Below are 23196 nucleotides of genomic sequence, written 5' to 3'. Positions count from 1 at the left end.
CCCTAAAAGTGTTGCTCTGCTGTGCCGGCTCTAAAGTACACACAGCAAAGGGCACATCGTGAAAGCTACATTATAAACCCGATCACGTGGTTCGAATCGCGCCTGTGGCATGCACCGCTAAGACGTAGTTTTTATTGCACAGCAAGCACTTCCTTGCGCAAAACAGGGAATACGAAGATTTTGGAACGTCATTTCTACAATCCATGCTGTCTTAATATTTGCCTTTAGAGCTTTAGAGTTTATTTGCCTTTGGAGCTTTAGAGTTTATTTGCCTTTAGAGCTTTATTTCTGCCCGTCTTCTGTTTTTCAGGAGGTTCTTGCAAGGTGATGGATGTGCAGAATCCGCCCGATCCCGTCAGATCGCTCGTTCTTCGGTGGCGAAACTGGCGTCAGAATTTTACGATCCTGGGTCCTTCCGCGCTATTCGCGAGGGCTTGGCTAGCCCAGAGCAAAGAACTGGTAAGCAACGTAACGCAGTCACAATGTCGAAAGTACCGAACATGTTTTAACGCCACAGCATCAAGGAACTTATTTCGGAAAAATCGCGGTGTCAGCGTCGGTGTCGACGTGGGCGCTGTTGGTTGCGAGCGAAAAATTGTCATCTTCTGCGGGACATATAGAATTGCGGAGAAAGATGCAAATTAAATAAATAATAATTTTCGGGACCACGTGACGATCAAACCCAGACCGTTTGCGCGGTGTTCTGCCACAGCGCCACGCGTCTGCTTATAAATGCTTATAAATGCTTATAAATGCTTATAAATGCCTTCCTCTGCTTGGAAATGCAGTGAAAACAACTTTTACGCTCTACGAACACACGCGTCCTGTGTAAAGGCTTCACAATACAACATGTAATATTGTGACGGGCTTGCTCAAGAAACACGATGGCAGTTGTGCATGTGCCATGAAGGACTATGAAATGGACGAAAAAGAAGAGCTCGCTAGCGCGTTCTATTAAAAAACCGACCTGCTTGTGGTGTCTCAATCTCTGCGGCAAGACCTCTGTTTTGACGCCGTGACAATGGTGTAGGTGCTGGGTAGGGGGAACGCAGAGGGCCCGAAGTTCATCACGCAGTATTTACTTAATTATTTGTCGCGGGGAACTTTTGCAGACGACAATGTTCTGAGCTGCAGCACTTACTGCCGTGTGGTTCGGCAGGTGGTCAAACTGTCGGCATCTTTGTTGCAGTGTGCGCTGGATGACAGTCGCCTCTGTTATAAACTCATCTACTGTTGTAGGTGGATTTCGTACGAGGCCCGCAAACACTGGTTCTTTGAATCTTTGCATTAGGTGACGCACCTTCTTCGCCTCGGGCATGTCAGGGTCAGCTCGTCGAAACAGACGGATCATACTCTCTGCGTACATGGCGGCTGTTTCATTGGGTTTTTGCACGCGGTCCTCAATCACTTGCTGTGCGCGATCCCGTTGGTCCGAGTTCAAAAGTGTGGCGAGGAGCTTTCGACGGAAATCCTCCCAATATTAGAAAGTAGCCTCGTGGTTCTCGTACCACGTGCAAGTGCTACCTTCCAGTGCGAAATGTGCATGGCCAAGTTTCTGGTGTTCACTCCAGTTGTTGGATACAGCGACCCGTTGGAACTGTTCGAGCCAGTCCTCGACATCCTCGTACTCTCCCCCACGAAAACTTCAGGAACGCGAGGATGTTCAAGAGTCACCTGCGAGGAGAGAGTGGTCTGCGATGGAAGGATAACCGAGGATGTCGTATAGCTGCCAAAATGGAAAGAGGCGGAACATGTGCGGACTCCAGACTTGGGCCTAGTAGGCGCCGACTGAATCGGCGAGCCGTAGTCGTGACGAGGGGCTGAGTCTCTGGACTAGGTGAACGGGTGCGAGAGGTCAACGGGTCCGAGCAAGAGTGTCCTGCATCAGGTTGCAGACTCCAGCTCCTCCACCAGTGCCACCAGGTTATTTTCTAGAGGACTGCCATCTTCTTGCTTGCGAAACGATGTTTTCTATGAGAAAAACTTCTCACCAACCGGCAACCCGCACTTGCTCGTCGTGCCCGCCTCTCTTCGAAAAGAAATGATGGAAGTGTGCCATGATGAAGCAACTTCTGGTCATCTAGACCAATGAGGCGCAACAGTGCGCGTTCTAGCTGTGGGACTTCGTCAAGCTGTCTCTTTCGGAGAGCAGCTTTTACCTGAGTGACTTGTTGGGCAACTTGGTTCATTCTTAACGAGCTTATGGCGCGAAAGAAACACGAAAGAAGGGCAAGCGCAAAGCCTTCTTTCGTGTTTTTTTTTTTTTTTTTGTCGCGCCATAAGCTCGTTAACAGCTTTTACCTGCAGCTGACCTCCATCATACTATGGAAGAAAACTATGGATTATTATTATTATTATTATTATTATTATTATTATTATTATTATTATTATTATTATTATTATTATTATTATTATTATTATTATTATTATTATTATTATTATTATTATTATTATTATTATTACTTACGATGCCACGTTATCCTGCGAGCCAATCACAGACACTGGTGCGCTTACAGTTTCGTTTTATGATGGTTTTCGTGGCGTCCGTGACACTGGCTGATCACATTTCATTAATGCACATCTGTCGAACAAAACAACCCTTCTTAGCAAGTCGCTTCATTGACGTGTTCGTTATATTTTCCGAAAAAAAATGTCACCAATAATCCCACTGGTGTACAGAACCCACATGGCGAACTACAACCCCTCTTCTTATATCGTAAGGAAATGATGTCGTACGAAAGCGTGGAAATCGTCAAAGAACGGCTATAGCTACTTTCGGACGAGGGCACAAGCTTATTGCGCTAGTGTTTTCTTTTAATTATTATTAATAATATTATTAAAACCTACGTAGCGCTGTCATAATTTTAACTCGGACGGACGCAATCTGCGCAGTATTACCAAGGTCCGGCTGAGCCAATACGAGGGATTAAAAGCATGCAGTGGGCAGCCTGCTACCCTGGAGACAACGAGCCGACGCGGGTTTGGTTTGCAGGTGACCTTTATTTTTTTTTTAACGAATGAGTGAATGTGTCCCTGCTTCGAAGATTCGTGATGCGGTGCATGAAGCCTGGTGACGTATACATTGGCCCAGTATTCAGAACGAGGTCAGCGACACAATTTTCAAGGTGGGCTGTTGACGAACTACAGCCGAGCACAACTTTCGGAAGGCGTGTTTGTCTACATCTCTACCTCAAAGACGGATGTGCAAAGGTCTGCACCAATGAACGCACGCTTCAAGGAGCACTAAAGAGCAAAACAATTTTTTGAGTATGGCAAGCAAGTAGTAAAGTACAATTCCGTGGTACAATTTCACAATCCTGAGAACACCACTATTACCACGGCACGACGCTTCGGTAGACGAAAAAACACGCGAAAATGGGGGGGAGGGAAGATGCCACCTTGAGATTTCCGAACTAAACACCGTGACGTCAAAAATTTTGAAGGCATATACTGGGTCTTACGTAGCTTCTAATCGATAAAATTGAAAATCATTGTCATCGATAAGGGTCGTGGACCTAGTAAAGACAGTTCAAAAAAATTTCATGGAGCCAATGTCGCGAAAATACGACAAATAGATTTTGCAAACTTCTTACGTCCTGCGTGGAGATTTGGGCGCGAAATTTAAAAATAAAACTTTAACCTCGATTTTTTTTTCGCAAATAACGAACGTATGACAGTGAAACTTATGGCATTGCAGTTCTGAGAGTGCAGTTTATCAATTTAAGTCAAATCATTGTTTTTCTTTAGTGTCATAAACTGGATTGAATGTAACACCGTTGTCGGAGAACGTCACTAAAGTACATAAGTGGGACGATTTCTTGTTGTGAAGTCAAACAGCGGTCCCGCTTCGGTCATCTGGGCGGGGTCTCTCCTGTCTTATTCAGTGACGTAGGTAAGAATAGGCGGGTGGCACTTGTTTTACGCTTCCTACTTTTACAATACATTTACAATACGCTTGATACTACACTTTTAGGGAAATGATGCCGGTAGCAGCATGCTCAACTGTTTAGATTTCATGCTCAACTGTTTGTCTACAGTTTACTGACCCGCCTCTCATCATCCATAGCTCACCCTTTCATGCTACACCACATCAACTTTACAACGTACTGTCATGATCAATATGGGCAGGAATACCGAAATTGCATTTTAAAGGCAACAGCACCTAAACGTGTTCAACACGTGCAAAAGCGGTCATGTCACTAAGTACTCACACGTAAATGTATTTGTTGCAATGCAATAATAAGTCACATTCATATCGGTACGTTACACGTAATCGCTCATTATAAAAAAGTGGATTCAGTGTTCCAGCTCATTTTGCTCACGTCAGTACGTGTCGTGCCTCATTTCAGACGCCATCTGGGAAATGGGCTACGGTACGGAAAAGTCCTTGCCTCTCAGGATTACCACTGGACCGCATACTATCGATATCATGATGATGCAACCTTACGTGAACGACGACGATGACGTATTGAAGGTAAGGCACTTTCACTGATATGTAGGAACAATGGCGCTGCTTGCGCTTCTGTGCAGTTTTCTTCTAAAATCATCTTTCTGTTAATTACAGTGCACATTTTTCTTTTATAATTATAATTGTTACTGCAAGTAGTAGTAGCATTTACGTGCCAAAATTGCGATATAATAATCATTGGCACCGTGGCATATGGGAGTGCGGAATAATATCGAACAGCTGGGTTTCTTCATTGGGCTCCTAAATCTAGTCACACGGGTGGTGTTTTGCACTTCGACTTCATCAAAATGCGGTCACCAACGCCAGGAATCAATGAAACCACTCCCTTGGGTGGTAGTAGTAGTAGTAGTAGTAGTAGTAGTAGTAGTAGTAGTAGTAGTAGTAGTAGTAGTAGTATCGGCAGCAGCAGCAGTGGTAGTGGTGGTGGAGGCGGCGGCTGTTGTAAGAAAAAGGTAATAGCAGGCTGGCGACTACCACTCAAATGGCAGGAACCGGACAAAACTTTTCAGCATTGTAGTATATCCATGTTCTCTTTCATCTCGTTTTTTTTTTTTTGTCATTCCTTGTCTTGCCATGTTAAGTTCAGTAATGAACCAGGTGGTCAAAATTTCCGCAGCCCTCCGCTATGGCGTCTTTCATAATCATATGGAGGTCTTGGGACGTTAACCCCCCCCCCCCCCCCTTATCGATCATCAAGTCAGTTCAGTAATGAAACTTTATCCGTCTTCCTCTTTCTGCATTTCCCTTTGTTCTAATCTTTTTTCCCCCTGTCTGTGCAAGATACCAACTGGAATGGGATGCAAACGCCTGGCTAAAGATCTTCCGATGCCACCAAATTTCTCGAACCTGGACCTTGAGTTTCACGTCGAGATGGCTTTCTCCAATCCCACGCTGCTTGGCCCGGACCACTATATATCACATTTAGAAGTAAGTTAAGAGTGTTTCGCTCACCAGAAATTCTACCTCGTTTGTTTGTTATGTTTTTTTATGTTATATTGGCATTCCAGTGTGTTGTTGAGGCGAAAGCCTAACGTCGCATGAAACGCGAAAATCGCCCGACGTATATCATCGGCGTCTACATGAGTGATGCAAAAAAAAAAAGAGACATTATCACGTGATAACGTCATTACATGGCATCGTCACTTGCTCGGAGGTGTTCTGATCACGAAGGCAGTGCAAAACCCGGTAAGGTGCAGAGAGCGTAAAACGCTTCCGATCTTGAAAGCAGTGCAAAATCAAGTAAGCCGCAGAAAGCCTGAAACACCTCTGATCTTGAAGGCAGTCCAAAACCAGGTAAGGTGCAGAAAGCTTACAAGGTCTCCAATCTTCGAGGCAATATATTATTACGTCATGTGGCGGAAAGCCTTCAATGAGTGATGGGGCAGAATCAATACATCCACTGAGAAGAAAACGAAGGTGGCTTTTTCGCCTTCGGGTCATATTAAAGAGTGTATTAGGGTTGACTTTTTCAGTTAACTTTTTACCATGTTGCAGTAGTTTCTTGTAAGATTCGGCTTGTGGTTTCTTTACTCTGTCTTCATTTGAGTGCATTTGACATTGTTCGCTCATGTGTAAAGAGTGATTATGAATGCCTACGTGTTCGTATGTGCAAAGACGCACTCTGCGTCCAGTTGTTTCCTCAAGCGTTAGAGACTTTTAGACCCCTGTAATCTTTGTACATATCTCCCTGATTGAAAATAGTGACTGTGGAGTCCATACGGAGTGCCTCTTCTCTCCTCCTTCTCCAGCTCATGCCACATGCAACCCGCAGGTCTACCATCTTGCATCGGCAGAAAGTTTTCTTCACAGTTGACAAATTTCTCTGCCAATTCCTCTTTTTATTAAGGTGATACGAGATGACCGGGACAGTATCCTGAGTGTAATCGGCGCAGACTGGACGGCGGCTAAGAAGAACGCTGGATCTTCCATCGCGAACTTGCAGTGGATCTACGACTACGCCAATGGTAAGAGCGATCGTTCAGGCATAAGCATGAACGTCCTCGTTGCTCGCTTTTCATTAGCGGGGTGAAGGGTTGCAAAGTTTTAAACACCCCCCTCTACTCCCTTCATTACGCACGCCTATGGGGGAAATGTAAATTCTTCTAGAGCCCTGGGAACTCCCTCACGACGCGACGAGGGCCTCTGGCTCAATTAAAGCCACAAGTTTCCTTGGCCCATATCAACCCTTTTTTTATTGTCGTTGGTGCTCGATTACTGAGCCCGAAGTTAGCGGCATCGAATGCCTGCCGCGGTGGTCGAATTTCGATGAAGGCAAAATGCTAAAGGCCTGCCCGCGTATAATAACATCAGATGGTCTAAATCTCTGGAGCTCTCTACAGCTGCCTCCCTCAAAATCATTTCGTAATTTTTGGGACGTAAACCACCAGCAATTACTATTATCCTGTGCAACTTCCAAATTGACATTCATGGTGATAATACTATAAAGTAAATCACACGATAACAAAACAACTTTTAGCAGCAGCGATTTTCATTTGATCCTCTCGTGTCCTTGTTCGCGATTGTCACAAATGTATGCTGTATATCAAACTTCGGTGCAACTGTAGCACTTGCAAAATCATAACGTACGAAACGTACGTTACGATTTCTCGCACGTATGATGTATGTGCGACCAAGTCGATGCCCGAGATTTCACTTCTCCTATACCGGTGTCACACGGTTGACTTCGATGGCGATCAGGGCAAACCTAGAATAGACTCAATCCGCATCAGGTACTGTTACACGGTCACCCCTTAATCACCATCAGGCCCGATCGGGATCAAGGCGATCACGATCTGCGAATCGAGACGTGGCTTCCGGATCACGATTGGACTGATGCCTGCGTCAAGCTCGATCTTGATTAGATTGCGCCGAGTAGCTACGTTGATCATTGATTGCGACAAAAAAATCCGAACCGAATCGATACCGATGGTAACCAAAAGAACCCGCGCGACACCAGTACTAGCAGACCTAAGTTCGTTGGGTCTAAGACCTCGATTTGATGATATGTGGGGTTTTACGTCCCAAAACCACCATTTGATTATGAGAGACGCCGTAGTGGAGGGCTCCGGAAATTTCGACCACCTGGGGTTCTTTAACGCGCACCCAAATCTGAGTACACGGGCCTACAACATTTCCGCCTCCATCGAAAATGCAGCCGCCGGAGCCGGGATTCAATCCCGCGTCCTGTGGGTCAGCAGCCGAGTACCTTAGCCACTATATAGACCACCGCGGCGGGGCGGGTCTAAGACCTCGGACAACTTGCGTGAAATCATCGCTTACTTGCAGGTCACACCTACAGCTACGTCGACCGCAGCGGAACGTACGGGTGCAAGGTAGACGCGCAGGACAACGTCCGACCCGTGATTAAACTTCCGGACAAAAATGAGGTCAACATGATGGACACCATACTGCCCACGTACGACGTACTCAAGAAAGCAAGCTACCTCGGCATTGTGAGTGTGAGAGTTAGAAAACGCGAAACTTAGCCAGCTCGTGTTTTATTGTGGTAGAAAGGAAAAAAAAGGTACGACACAATCAAATGAACACGACAAAAAATTGGGGCATGGAAAGCATTGGGGACATTAATTGTTGTATTTAACTGTACAATACAAGAACTGGCGTAAGTTGAAATGCATTAAAGTGAACCGAAAGGCGTGCTTTTCGACGATGGGATCCGAAGGAAAATTTTATTCAAATTTGGAAATTGAGCGTTTGGATTCCATCAGCGAAACAGGTGATCTTTAGTGCACTTTATTTCATTTCGATTTACGTTATTACTATTATGTTACAAAAAAAACAATTATTAACCAACGATGACCAACGATGACCAACAATTGTTGACCTGGCCTAACTCTTCTCTCTTGGATTTGTGCCATACTATATTAAGGTTGCGTTAGTGATTGCCATTTACCATCATTCAATATGTTGTTGATGATGATGATGACGATGGTGATGATGAAAATGTTAATCACAATGATGATAGCAATGACAATAGTGATGATGACAATGATAATGGCAATGATGATAATTCTAGTTATGCTGATAATGATGATAATTACATTGATAATGGTGGTAATTATGATGATAATGATGGTAGTGGTGATGACAATGATTATGACTGACAATGACGACGACGATGACGACGACGACGACAATGACGACGACGATGATGATGATGATGATGATGACCTGGGCTATCTTCAGTAATTTTCAGGTCATCTTAGCGAGCTCTGGCGGAGTCATGCAAAATTAGACGGCGGCACGTATTGCGGCACGATTCCGTCAGTATATACTTTGGTGGAAAGGTCAAGTTCGAAGCGACGGAAAATAAACGCGACAAACGTGGCGGCCTCCTCATAAGACAGCGCAACGATTCTGATTCAGGACAATGTATGCGAGCATCCATTAGAAGAAAAAACATGTCCACCACATTTGCAAAGCCATGGAAGAGCCTCGCACAAACAGTGCAATCACAAGCGGTTTGAACTGCTCACACACAGCCAAGTATTGATGTTACGGATTGTATAAAATACACAGTTTATTGTCATTATAACGCTGCCATCATTTCGTTACGCCGCTGATTGATATTGTAATTAATTAACTAATGAATATTATATGATTGACAGCAAACCGTCCGTGGAATGCCCGTGCACACCTACGAGTTGGTGACGGATCCAATGCCAGTGGGGGGTGCTCACCTTATGTACGCTGTGCTGATCTACAGCTTTCTTGCGGTAAGATCACTCAAACGTGTGTTTCTGAAGCATGCCATGCCAATAATGACCATTCCTGATGCCCTGCCCCGATGTCTTCCTGCCTGGTTCACCTGTATGCTGTCTTGCCTTCGCTCGCCGCTTCGCTCGACGCTGAAAGGTTCATCGTTAATACCTAAAAAAAATACGTTTGACTGAAGGAGACTTCTGAATTCCCGATTAAATTCACAAGGCCAAGTTTGCGACCTAAAACTAGCGATACAAGCGTGTGATAGTATGGCAAAGCCATCTATCTGAAACGTTAGATAAACGATGACGATAGTTATAGCGCGAGAACAAAACGACGACACAGAGACAAGAAGGACACGAAAGACACGAGCGCTCGTGTCTTTCGCGTCCTTCTTGTCTCTGTGTCGTCGTTTTGTTCTCGCGCTATAACTATCGTCATGCCATACCAACTAGCCCAAGCTAGTGCCATCGGATGGCCAACGGAGCAATAAGTGCCATCGGATGGAGCGTTTATGCGAAATCTTTGTGTGAGGGACAGTGATGGCTGTTGGTTGAGTTAATATTTTGGCCTACGTTGTAAGCAAGTGGTTTTTGAAGAAGAGGAAAAGGGTGCTAATTTCTGTCTTCCTAATTGGCTTCGACCCTGGCAAGCGTCGGAGTACAAACGCTTCACGACCCCCTTTCCCCCTCCTCCCTCGCTGCTAAAGCCCCTGATTTTATTCAGAGGTTTTACTGGTTACCGGCCACGCTGACACCTTGATTGTGGTAGTTGTGGCTTGCACGGGTCATGTGCGTCGAAAGCACGTTTATTGAACGATAGCGCTCTCATATATACATTCTATGCCGAGGGGCGTTGCCCCCAATCTGGCGCACGTGTGCATGACTGTCACATCTCCCTTCTTAAACAAAAAAGACTAAAGTTCCGGCATGGGGTATCTTTGCGGTGGCCGGCGATTGCGTTCGCTTCTGCGTAGTTGTGGCTCGGCGGGGCCCACGTCAGCTTGATGTTCTTGTGTGGGGGGCACCAGTGGAGTGGGGGCCAGACGGAGATGTTCTCTGGTGCGCTGCAACTGGAGTCCATCTTCGGTCTCAACAATGTAGGCTCTCGGACTGTTGGCAGGCTTGATAACCGTAGCAGGGGACCAGGTCTTTGATGGTACGTTGTACACTGTGACGCGGGAGCCCTCAGGAAGTCCTGGTAGCGGCCTTGTACCCCTGTTGTAGTAGGAACGTTGTCTACTTCTGATGACGTGGAGCCGCCGTTGAACCTCCTCTGGCGGTATGGTCTGCGGTCGCAGGTGGGTTTCCGTGACTGGCAGCAGCGTCCTCGCATTTCGGCCCATGAGTCTCTGCATTGGAGATTTCAAATAGGAATCGCGAGGAGTGTTTCTCCATTCAAGCAATGCAGCACAAAAATCCACTGTGCCGTACCGATACCTCTTCAGCAATTTTTTGGCTTCTTGCACCGCACGTTCAGCCATTCCGTTTGATCGAGGGTGATAGGGGCTGGAGCGAACATGGTGCAAGCTAATCTTACCGACAAATTCACGAAAGTCCTGGCTGCTGAATGGCGGTCCATTGTCCGTGCATAGGCGCTGCGGGAAGCCATGAGTGGCGAATATGTCTGCGAAGGCAGCAATCACCTTGTCGGCTGTCGTCTTCACGGGCCTGATTTCGAAAAAGAAAGAATAAAAGTCAACAACCACCAAGTACTCGGTAGCATTGTGATAGCATATGTCGGCTCCCACAACTTCCCAGGGTAGGCTAGGAATTTCATGGTTCATCAATGGCAAGCGCCGATTTCGTGGCTTGTGCTTTTGGCAGGTCTCACAGCGTCGAGCAACTTCCTCTAGATCGCTGTTTATAGAAGGCCAAAAAAGTACAGCTCGAGCACGTGCTTTCATTTTTTCTGCTCCCCCATGCGCTGCATGAAGGCAGGCAAGAACTTCGCTGCGCATCTTGGCCGGAATGATGAGGCGGTTGCTCCTGAATACAAGGCCATCTTGCGTATGCAGCTCGTCGCGGAAGCTCCAGTAGCATCGTAGCTCGCTGCTGACGTCAGCTTTGCTCTCCGGCCACTGACTGCTTGCGTACTGTCGAAGTTTCACCATCACAGGGTCCTGGTCGGTCTCTTGTAGAACTTGGCTCAGCCGTCTGTCTGAAACCTGCAGGCAAGCAATGGTGTTCAACTGATAATTCAGGCACTGTTCTTTCAATATTGCTTGGCTCGGGGACCGTGATAAAGCGTCAGCAACAAACAGCTGTTTTCCAGGTGTGTATTTGACGACTATCGGGTACCTCTGCAAGCTGAGGCGCATGCGCTGAAGCCTTAGAGGACATTGGCATAACGGCTTCTTAAATATAATTTCTAGTGGCTTGTGATCGGATTCTACCACAACTTCAGGCTGCCCGAAAAGATAGTCGCGGAATCTTTCACAGCCGTGGACAATTGCCAGCATCTCCTTTTCGATCTGGGCGTACCTTTGCTGTGTTTCTGTCAAGGAACGCGACGAATACGCTAGTGGATGCCCGTCCTGTATGATCACTGCGCCAACTCCGTTCTGACTGGCATCTACCGACAGCCTGATTGGTTTCCCCTTCTCGTAGTAGCTTAGTACAGGGGCTGTCGCAAGCGCTTCCTTCAGAGCCTTGAAGCTTGCATCTTGGCGGTCCTCCCAAAGCCACGCGACATTCTTCTTTAGTAATTCTCGAAGTGGTGCTGTTAGGTCCGACATATTCGGAATAAAGCGAGAGACAAAATTTACCATGCCCAGGAACGTCTGCAGCTCTTTCTGGTTGCTTGGCGTCTGGACTTGCAAGATGTCTTCTAGCCGCTGTGGATCCAGGCTCAGGCCGTCGCGCGTCAAAATGTGTCCCAAGTACCGGACGGACTCCTGTAAAAAACGGCATTTCTTTCTGTTCAATTTCAGTTTGTACTCTCGGCAACGTCGTAGGACGTGTTCAAGGTTTGCATCATGCTGCTCTCTTGATCGGCCCCACACTAGAATGTCGTCCATGACAACCGCTACGCCTTCGAGGCCTTCTAGCACGCGGTGCATGGCCCGCTGAAATATTTCCGGCGCCGACGAGATTCCAAAGGGCATGCGCAAAAATCTATAACGGCCGTATGGAGTGCACATAGTGCAAATCTTAGAGCTTTCTTTATCCAGCTTGATTTGCCAGAAACCGGAGGCTGCGTCCAAAGTTGTAAAGTACTGGGCCCCACTTATCGAAGGTGCTATGTCTTCCAATGTTGGCATTGGATAGTGCTCGCGAAGCAGAGCTTTGTTTAGGTCGGAAGGATCAAGACAAATGCGTACCTTCTCTCCTTTTGTAACAACGACCATGTTGCTGGCCCACTCTGTCGGCTCGGTCACTTTCACGATGACTCCAGCAGTCTCCATGCGGTCGAGCTCAGCTTTCACCTTGCTTTGCAATGCTATTGGAATCCGCCGTGCTGGTTTCACTACTCCCTGGGACCCGGGCTTGAGCTTTAGATGGTAGACAATACCCTCCAGTTGACCCAGACCTTCAAACACGTCTTCGTAAGGCTTGGCAGTGCCGTAAAGCTCTATTTGGTCGACAGAGCAGACACGTTGGAGCAAGCCAAGCTTTTTTCTGGAAGCCAAAAAATGTGTTTAAAACAACGTTGCAATCAAGTGGCTGCTTGTTTGTTATTTTCTGCAGCTGGCTGCGTGCTATAACCGAGCATGTTGCGCCTGTGTCTAACTTGCAAAAAATAGGCTTTCCTTCTATCTCAACGGTAGCCGTCCAGCGGTCGTCTTTCCCACGGGCATGCGATAGCGTTTCTAACCAGAAATCGCCTTCTTCTGCATCGACAGATGCTACTGCGTGCTCTTTCGAATGAAATCTTTTTTGCATCTTCTTGCAGGCTATCGCAAAGTGATTTCTGCCACCGCATTTCCTGCACGTGCGTCCCTTTGCTGGGCACACACGGTCGGTCTGATGAACCTTTGCGCACTTTGTACAACGCTGACCTTTCGCTTCAGATAGCGCGTTCATCTCGGCTGCGTAATCGCTTTTCGGGCGCGCCTGTATCTCTTCACACTGTTCTTTGCCATGTTCACGAGAGCGACACATTTCTACGGTCTTCGTGAAAGAAGCATTTTCGGAGATTAGCTTTTCTTGCAGCTTTTTATCTCTAATTCCGAGAATAATACGGCTTCTCAGCATACGCTCTTCAAGCTGCCCAAACTCGCAGCTTTTTGCTAGCACTCTGAGGTCTGTCAGCCAGTCATTGAAACTTTCACCGTCCTTTTGGTCGCACTTTCCAAAGCGGAACTCATGGTAGGCTAAGTTTAGAGCTGGTTTGTAAAATGCCTCAAACTTCATTTTCAGTACTTCTACGTCCGACTTCTCTTCGTCAGTTGCAAAATCAAGAGTGCTGTACGTCTTGCGTGCGTCCTCTCCGATAATCATAAGAAAGGTGGCTGCCTGTACCTCTTTCGGTTGCTGGTTCAGGTATGTTGCCGTTGCGAAGAGCTCGAACTCTTGCCGCCATGTCTTCCAGCTTCGCCATACGTCTCCTGTGGTGTCCAGGGCTTTCGGCGGTGGCAATAGCGTGGTGACTGGTCCGCTGGCCTGCTGGCGCTGTTCCCCGTTCTGCATGCTTGTAGCTGGTTGGGACCTCCGAGCCGCCCCTGTTGGCTTGCTACGCGTCCGCTGTTCGTTCGCCGGCTGCGTGTATCGGCTGCGGTCCGACCACTTCTGACACCATGTGGCTTGCACGGGTCATGTGCGTCGAAAGCACGTTTATTGAACGATAGCGCTCTCATATATACATTCTATGCCGAGGGGCGTTGCCCCCAATCTGGCGCACGTGTGCATGACTGTCACAGTAGTGGTAGAAGATGGCAACGCCAGAATTTCTTTCAGCTATGAAGCACTCCTCCCTCTCATGTTTTTTCTCTCACTTCAGGAGGACGCAATCATGGACACATCGGTCAATCAAAGGAATCTGCCGATCCGTGTCGCCATGTATGCCTACGTTAACAAGATGACTCAGGTACGGAAAATTTCGCAGCAATTTAGATTCACAAAATAGGGCTTGTTTCAGCTACCACTTTCCCCTGAACTTCTGCCTTATAATTATCTGAGAAGGACGTGAAAAATTATGGCGCAAAACTATAATTAAGGCAAAGCGTGAGCCAGTCCATTGACTATAGTTCAACTTAATCGCTGTGAAGCCTTACATGGCCATGACACCCGATTTTCGGTCGCAATCTGTGTTGTGTAGATTAATCACTGTGCATTCACAAGTAACCAGGCAAAATTTAAACGCATTTGTTTGATCACTGAATAATTGAATATTTTTTAGTAATCACGTGAGTGGTATGACAGTCGGCCAACACTGACGCATTCGCGAGCCGTGACGTAACAAGCTGCTTGTCATGTGAGCGTACGCATTCCGCAGAAAGGTTTTGTTTCATGATCAGATGCGAGTGCTATCGAGATATTCCACATTTTTTTTTCTCAGACTGGCGTTTGAATTGGATGATTTACAATGGCAGAAACTTTGATAGAAGACAACAATTCTGCTCCATGGTGCACATGACGTCACACACGCCATCACAACATGGCCGCCGCCGATGGTGGAAGAGGCAGCTTTTCATATTTTGCAAGTGCGCTTCTTGGCACTGCATCTTTGCCCTACTAATGGCGGCACCTGTCCTTCTTCAAATGAAGACCAGTTCCTATAGTTAAACCCGTTGGGGCTCGTCTATTATGTGCAGTAATGTCGAGATAGTTAAACCTACATTTTCCATGTTTTGGTGCAAGTAAACTGTGCTTGGACACTCTGTTTGCAGAAAGTGGCTAGCCGCCAATAGTAGGGAAAACTGCATAGCAGGAAAGCTAGCTTTACAGTTACGAAAATGGTCAGTGACATCCTATGGCTTAGTTTACATAGAAGTATTATTGCACAGTATATTTTTTATATTTACACAATAGATCGTTTACACCTATTTTGCCTTGGAAACTCCAAAACTTTTTACACAACATTCTTTTACAATTTTTTTGCATAAATCAAAGAACAAGCCCTCAAGAGCGTATACTATATTTATTGATCATATATTCGTATAATATATTAAACATATTATCATAAATATTCCCTGTCATATACTCAGTGATCGCAACTATTACATGCTACTCGACCTTGTGTTACTGAACTGCGTTTGCATTTATGTGTGCTTGTTATTGAACTTTTTTCTTTTTGCCTGTTTGCTTCTTCCATATTAGGTTGTACTATATATTGTATTCCCCCCTATGTAATGCCTGTTCTAGGCCCCATAGCCTCAATAAATTAAATGAAATAAACAAAACTTTTCAGTTGTGAGAGTAGCGCTGCGTATGCCTTCTCTCTCTTTTTTGTATACGTTTCTTTGTTTGTGTGTGTGTGTGCGTGTATGTGTGTGTGCGTGTGTATGTGTGTGTGCGTGTGTATGTGTGTGTGCGCGTGTATGTGTGTGTGCGCGTGTATGTGTGTGTGTGCGCGTATGTGTGCGCGTGCACGTATGTGTGCGCGTGCGTGTATGTGTGTGCGTGCGCGTATGTGTGCGCGTGTGCGCGTGTGCGCGTGCGTGTATGTGTGCGCGTGCGTGTATGTGTGTGCGTGCGCGCGTGTGCGCGTGTGCGCGTGTGCGCGTGTGCGCGTGTGCGCGTGTGCGCGTGCGTGTGCGCGTGTGCGCGTGCGCGCGTGTGTGCGCGTGCGTGTGCGCGTGTGCGTGTGCGCGTGTGCGTGTGTGCGCGTGCGCGCGTGTGTGCGTGCGCGTGCGCGTGCGCGTGCGCGCGCGTGTGCGTGTGCGTGCGCGTGCGCGTGCGCGTATGTATGTGTGTGTGTGCGCGTGCGTGTGTGTGCGCGTGCGTGTGTGTGCGCGCGTGCGTGCATGTGCGTGCGTGCGTGCATGTGCGTGCGTGTGTGTGCGTGCGTGTGTGTGCGTGCGTGCGTGTGTGTGCGTGCGTGTGTGTGCGCGCGTGTGTGTGTGCGCGTGTGTGTGTGTGCGCGTGTGTGTGTGTGCGCGTGTGTGTGCGCGTGCACGTATGTGTGCGCGTGCGTGTATGTGTGTGCGTGCGCGTATGTGTGCGCGTGTGCGCGTGTGCGCGTGCGTGTATGTGTGCGCGTGTGTGCGTGTGCGTGTGTGCGTGTGTGCGTGTGCGTGTGCGTGTGTGCGTGCGCTGTTTTTCTTCCAAAAACCAACCAGCAGCTTACCCACCTTGTCATTTCGTTATCTTATGAGCGTTTACTAAGCGTCGACACACTTGTGCAGGGCTGCCCCTGTATACAGGAGGTTTCTACGGCATAGCAAAGTCACACTCAAATATCGGTGTGAATAAAGCCTCATTTAGGTCTATTTGGTACCTATTCCTGAACTGAGATTAACAGCGCAAACACACAAGCCGCCGCCCCGCAGAGAACAGACACGACACACACGAGCGCTGACTTGCGTCAGTAACGAATTAATAGCACAATACAAGCATTAGCTGATATTTTGGCTGTTCCTCTCTTACGAAAATTCTATTTCACATTTCCTTCGCGCAGCCGTACTTCTACTTCTTCGCAAACATCCACGACATTACGACCGAGATGAGAGACCTGAACAAGAAGTTGAACGTGAAGAACTGCTACAACGAAGAGGACTCGGACTACACCTGGGTGCAACTTGGCTTCCCTGGTAACACCGCCACACTTCATTCATTCATTCATTCGTTCGTTCGTTCGTTCGTTCGTTCGTTCGTTCGTTCGTTCGTTCGTTCATTCATTCATTTCTGAAGCCATTCGTGAACAGTTCTAGGTATTAGTAATAATGTACTCTTGCCACACAAAGGGAAAAAGGACGAAAACAAAGTAGAGAACCCGAAGAAACAAATAAGGATCGTGCTTCAGTCATCAAAGAACAAGGCAGAGAGACAGAGATTACTTTCTGCACTGGGATAGGCGGGGCCTGGCAGGAAACAGAGTAATGGATGACGATGATAAGACAGACTTGCGCACGCACTTGTACGTCACGCTATTACAATTCTACACGGGCCCTTAAACCACCCGAGGTCGACCTCAGCTGGGTTGTTGCAGTTGTGCACGAGTCTACATAAAACTCGAAGCCAAGAGAATTTTTTTAAATGATGTCATGGTAGTAGAGTTACGTTCGTCCGATTATCGAAACGCACCTCTCACGCGTCTCGCTCTGTTGTTCTCTACATAGAGTTTCCTAAAATTACCTATAGGGGAACTCTGGCGCTGCGATCGTTCAGCGACCATGGAAATGATGGGTAGTACACACCTTTGCCTAATCTTCGTACTTGCGGGTGGTGGATCGTACTTCCGGCTTCGTTTATTGCTGTGTTTGGGTTTTGTTTTGAAAGGAAGCTTCAACCCTTTCGAACTTTGTGACCCGATTTGGAAAAGCAAGTCTAAAAGAATAATATGGTGAAGCGCAACCGCTGAACATTTGCTCATATTTGTTTCGTAAGAAAAACAGCTCCAAGCCACACAAACACACACGGAGCCAAAAAGCAGGCCAGAAGTACGAGTATTAGACAAATGTGTGCACTACCCATCATTCCCATGCTCGCTGAAGCGCCGTGCATGGCAGCTCCCATAGACATTAGCGCCATGGAGAGTTCCTTCTAGTGTACATTAGGAAACTGTATGGTTCTCTACACTCCATTATTCGCAATTTGCTCATCCTCGCCGTGCGAGGAGGAAGAGCAAGGAGCAGGTGCATATCTGCCGCGGACAAAGATGTTCTGATAATTATATCTGGGATTTCACGTCTCAAAACCAAGATACGAATATGAGGGACGCCGTAGTGTAGGGCTCCTAGAAATATTGGCCATCATGTGTTCTTTGACATGCACTGGAATCGCACAGTACACCGGCCTTTTACCGTTTCGCCTTCATAGAAATGCGACCACCAAGGCCTCTATGTCACATGACCTCTGTGTCACATGACCTCTGTGTCCTCGATCCTCGACCTCTGTCACATGACCTCGAACACATGACCTCTGTGTCAGCAGCCGAGCACTGTGGCCACTGATCCACCGTGGCGGATGACATACTGACAAAGACGTTGTGGTTGTCGCTAACGCGACGAGACGCACTTTCCTGACGTCACTGCCAACGCCGGGGAAACCGAAAGACCCAGATGGGAGTACGGAGCCATTTTATAGGCGAAGCAGCTTCTGGTGGAGTTCAGTCTGGTGGTGTGCGGCGCAACCGTGGGCGCGACCACCCTTACGGCGCATGCGCTACAGCTGGCCGAATGCAATGCCAGAGCACTGCCAGAACGCCCTCACGAGCTACCGTGTTCCGGACTGTGTAAGGAGCTGGGTAAGACCAAGGAGGTTTACAAACAAAATTGCTGGAGTGGACGTTCCCGCAATGCTTTGCCAGCAGTAGTGAATCCATCTTTTGCCCTCAAAAGATCTCGGAACTATGCATTTTCCTGGTGGTGCCCACTAAGACATCAAGGGGGCTTTGATTTGTTAGTCTAAAGGCCACGTTGATTATACATTAAAAGGTAGTTGTTTTCAAAGAAACGATCCACGGAGTCTAGTATCGGTGATTTAATCTCCAATCGAATTTGCCTTGAATTCGAGGATTACTAAAGAAAACTAGTAACACAAAGACGCACTTTGGGCAGTATCCGACCCGTAAAGGTTGCCACGTTAAACTCGTTGGGCGTGCGAACAAAACGCTTCTTTTATAGGGCGTGTTGGTTGGTTAGTTGGTTCCTGAACAACTAGGCTGGTTTCGAGGCCCACGGGACGGCTGTATGCCCTCCCATAATAAAGTACCTCGTACTCTAAATCGTTAACAAATTTTTCTAAACACACAGATTCCAGATGATCTTTGGATCATGTTGAAGGGACGGCCTAGTGCTCTACCATAGTAGAGTACCAAATGCTCTAAATTGTTACCCCTTTTTTGTAAACACAGATTACGGCTGTTTGTGCGTTGTTCGGGACGGCTTTATGTTCTCCTATAGTAGAGTACGAAGTACTATCAATCGTTAGCCACTTTTTTTTTTCGAAACACCACACATCGCCGAACGCCAACAGCTCAGCATGCCCCTAGTAAGATGACCACCACAGCCGCCGTCTTACGGTTGGCACGGCTTCACTCGTGAGCGAGAATTTCCACTCCAGCCATTTTTTTTTAAACCTTCTTGGGTAAGACGCTGTGGCCTCTCCCCTTTACACTCTCCATGCAATCACGTTACGGTGTCTGGCATTATTGTGCGAAACTCTATGGTGTCTGGGAACGAGATTCTGCAGGCGCCCGATGAACCCGCGTACTTTCTCGAGGCATGGCGATATCCCTGCTGCGGCGGCTGCATTTCCGATGGAGGCGGAAATGTTGTAGGCCCGTGTGCTCAGATTTGGGTGCACGTTAAAGAACCCCAGGTGGTCAAAATTTCCGGAGCCCTCCACTACGGCGTCTCTCATAATCATATCGTGGTTTTGGGACGTTAAACCCCACAAATCAATCAATCAATCGAGGCATCGCGATGAACACGCGTGGCGTACTACAACAAGAGTTCGGGGCGAATAACAGCAACAGAAACTACAGCGAATTCATGGTGTGCTCCGCTCGCAAGGACGCGTTAACATCGGGCAGGGTGCCCGTAATGAAGGGAACTTTAAGTCGACCCATGCGCATTTCGCATGCTGCTCACGGGTTTATTTAGTGGGAGATGGTGCAATATTTATCTTTTTTTTTTCTATTTTGTGTATCACCCGTGGCTCGTAGCACTGCCGTGTTAGGCATCGCTAGTCGCGACGGCATTCTGAACACGATGGGTGCGTTTTCTTGAAATGTTGATACTAATATATAAGGTTTAACGTCCCGAAACCACCATATCATTATGAGCGACGCACGTAGGGGAGGGCCACAGAAATTTCGACCGCCTGGGTTTCTTTAACGGGCACCTAAATCTAAGTACACTGGCCTGAAACATATCCGCTTCTATTTAATATGCAGTCCCCGCAACCGGAATTCAATATCGCAACTCTTGTTTTGTTTTTTTTAAACGTTAAAGAATACCAAAGCTGCTTTAGAGACCATTTAGGACTAAAATCTAGCCTATTAACTTGAACGAATACTTTGTTTTTTTAAAATACTGGCAGAGCTGTTGGTGTTAATGCAAAGACGCAAAGCCTGACTTAGAACGACACCTTATAATAGTGGTCAATGAAAAGAGGATGCACGTAAACTAAGTAAGGTAAACGGGGGTCTGACCCCGGTGGGATGGAGTACGTGGGGTAAACACGTCGGGGGCGGGGGGGGGGGGGGTACGTACAGAGATCAAAACAGAACGGAAGCAAGACGTTAATCGAAGCTTATCACCAAATATAACATTCGCAATAAGTTTTGTCGGTGACGAACATGAGTTTCTGAACCCTATCAAAAGCAGTAGGTTCGACGGTGACTGAAGGTGCGCGGAAAAAAAATAGTTTTCATGTTGGAGACGGTAACGCCTTTTCATAGCGCTAGCCACTGATTTTCACCAGAAGTAGTTTAGCAAAGGCCACAGGCATGACGAGGACCACATAAAGTCGTTTTCATTGTCTGGTGGTATAAGTTAGTCGACACAAAAACATCTGACAAGCAGATAGTCCACTCATGCAACAGTAGAAGCCGACATAAAATACAGACCACAAAAATACGATTCATCTGGTTGGGCCTAATAAAGAACAGAGCCCTTCGAAAAATATTCTTCTTTAGTTCAGACATAAAATGCGGTCACTTGTCCATGGTATATGTTGGCACATAATACTGCACATAGATGCGCGATGAGCGTTTGCTTCGTACCAGAAACTTTGGTCAGTAATTTTCAAGGATATCACTCCCGTCAAGAAGTGGTATCCAATTATCTAAGCATGAGCAAATCATTGAAACGAAGACGAAGGGATTGCCCATAAACAACATTAAACAACATAGAGTGGCGCTCATATAAAAACATGTATCAAGACATATATGTCTTGAGACATGTCTCTACAGACTGGATACAAATCTTGACAAACTGGATACAGACCTTGGTAGACTGGATAGGCTGAAGCTCATGTCAAGATATGTATATCAGCTAGCCCATCAGTGGATTCTTCTACAGCCAATAATGCCCACTTTTTTAAGGCATGCGTAGACCGTGGGCCAAGGACCTTCCCGAGACTGGAGGGCCTGAGGCTTAACCAATAAGAGGCGATGAAGGCTAGACAGCATGATGAATCCATCATAGAACTGAGATCTCCTTTCTTGTAACTATCTTTACTCACTTATCGCACGTGGTTGTGTACCCACTAAGGTTTCTGAAGTATCTGTACGTTTCTATATTCTTGTTTCTCTGTGTTCCATTCTTGCTTCGCAGTGTCGAAGAACATGCTCTTCTTGACTATGAACCGTGGCAACATTGAGCGCAGATTTCTGGCTGAGCTGCAACGCGTCACGAAACTGTCACCTCTGCGGACTCCTGACGTCATGGTAAGTGGGAACACTTGTAGCTCAGCTACATTATGTTTAAGTACGTTACCGTGCGATTTGTGCAGTTCCCGTTCAACTGGCACAATAGGAACAGACGTGCAACGACGCAGCGAGCGTATGACTTGTCCACCCTTGCAAAGCCGGAAAATTGTATGTTTGTGCGTGCATTTATATGTGTGCACGCATATATCGACAAGCAGAATTTAAAAAAAAAATGTAGGACAGAGAGAGGGCGTATTGTATGCTAAAGCTTGGTGCGACTTTTTTTTTTTTCTTTTCTTGTGCTGTCGGAGAAGTTTGTGCTGTGTGCTGACGCTTGAGAGATAGAAAGCAGTCAGTGAGATGGTTAATATGCAGGCAGGCAGATGATTTATTACCCTTCATAAGAGTAATATATTGCACAGAAGAATCGTTGGCGCAAGACACACATTCCAACTATACGGCGTTTTATTTATGTACTTTTTATTTATTTTACAGATTGACTTCACCGAAAACATGGTCTACATCACTGTGCTCATTCTGGGACATCCATTAATTTCAGGTCTGTGAGGCTCCTCACAATCCGCATACATTAGTTAACCGGTCGCGCCTTTATATATTGCTTTCTTTCATAGTAATGGGATACGACCAATATTTCAATATGCTGCATGCAATTTGCTCCTCTTGAATGTAAGCATGATGACAGGGATGTGTCAGGTCGATCCAACTCTATAAAATACAGCTGGCGCCATTTCAGCATCTAGCGTTCCCTTTATTGTGTGCATAAAAGATGTGCATCTCATTACATTTACAAATTAGAGAGTACGCATGTGTTACAAAAAATTTACTTTTAAATATCGTATAGCTTGTCAGCCTGTTTAACGACGCGTCAGAGTGACTAGACAATCGTAAATCCATTCTCGGTGCAGCTGACTACAAGGAGATCCAGAACAAGAAAGTCATGGAACCGGATTGGTCCGAAGGGGTAATCACGCTGGACGACTGCCTCGAAACGTGTTCGTCAAACCAATATAAAGAGTGCAGGTGAGGCGTTGAACCTCTGATATCCAAGTCAATACAAAGTTTTACATAGAGATGCTCAGTGCTCTGCAGGATCATGGTCTGGGCGTAGACTTTTGCATTGTCAGGCATTCAGTCAATTTTTCGCCACCCTTTGGCGTTGAACTTCTATGCAAGATATGTATGCTTGGCAGTGATTATATTTAAAGCGCAAAAACAGTGAAAGCAACATATAGTGATCAAGGTGTAACTTTAGTGATAGGAAGGAAGAAAATACCGCAAGGCCTGCGCGGAACGCACAGCCCAGTCTCAGCAAAAGCTGGAAGAGCGACCTCTCAGAGCCTTTTTTTAAGCACTCTTTTGGGTAACTGCTACAATCACACTTGCTAGGTACCCACTATGCTATAAGTTTTCATAAGTTTTGTCTAGTACGAAGGCACTCACTATGCCATGCCTCGTCATTCTTCGGAAGAGCTTGGTGCTCGCTACACTCTTGGAATGGAATCCTGAGC

At 46.7% G+C, this 23196-nt stretch overlaps 2 protein-coding genes across 3 annotated transcripts in view; one reads left to right on the top strand and one right to left on the bottom strand.

The window, feature by feature from the left end:
* The window catches only part of LOC119165617 (glutamate receptor ionotropic, kainate 5-like), a 199057-nt gene that overhangs the window by 97723 nt on the left and 78138 nt on the right, over nucleotides 1–23196 (bottom strand). The window lies entirely within an intron of this gene.
* LOC119163596 (uncharacterized) overlaps nucleotides 1–23196 on the top strand; it is a 41261-nt gene that overhangs the window by 6638 nt on the left and 11427 nt on the right. The window contains exons 5-16 of one of the 2 annotated variants that reach the window (XM_037415626.2): nucleotides 311–459; nucleotides 2893–2992; nucleotides 4350–4474; nucleotides 5249–5395; nucleotides 6315–6432; nucleotides 7754–7920; nucleotides 9094–9201; nucleotides 14129–14215; nucleotides 16748–16880; nucleotides 21573–21685; nucleotides 22163–22226; nucleotides 22594–22708. In XM_037415626.2, coding sequence (XP_037271523.2) covers nucleotides 311–459; nucleotides 2893–2992; nucleotides 4350–4474; nucleotides 5249–5395; nucleotides 6315–6432; nucleotides 7754–7920; nucleotides 9094–9201; nucleotides 14129–14215; nucleotides 16748–16880; nucleotides 21573–21685; nucleotides 22163–22226; nucleotides 22594–22708 — 1426 coding nt within the window. The remainder of the gene's footprint in view (nucleotides 1–310; nucleotides 460–2892; nucleotides 2993–4349; nucleotides 4475–5248; nucleotides 5396–6314; nucleotides 6433–7753; nucleotides 7921–9093; nucleotides 9202–14128; nucleotides 14216–16747; nucleotides 16881–21572; nucleotides 21686–22162; nucleotides 22227–22593; nucleotides 22709–23196) is intronic. The other variant, XM_075873304.1, reaches the window with a different exon arrangement.

This window comes from Rhipicephalus microplus, chromosome 9 (genome assembly GCF_043290135.1).
Source record: "Rhipicephalus microplus isolate Deutch F79 chromosome 9, USDA_Rmic, whole genome shotgun sequence".
Taxonomy (NCBI): Eukaryota; Metazoa; Arthropoda; class Arachnida; order Ixodida; family Ixodidae; genus Rhipicephalus; species Rhipicephalus microplus.
The sequence above is the reverse complement of the archived record's forward strand: the minus strand, read 5'-3'. Positions and strand labels throughout refer to the sequence as shown.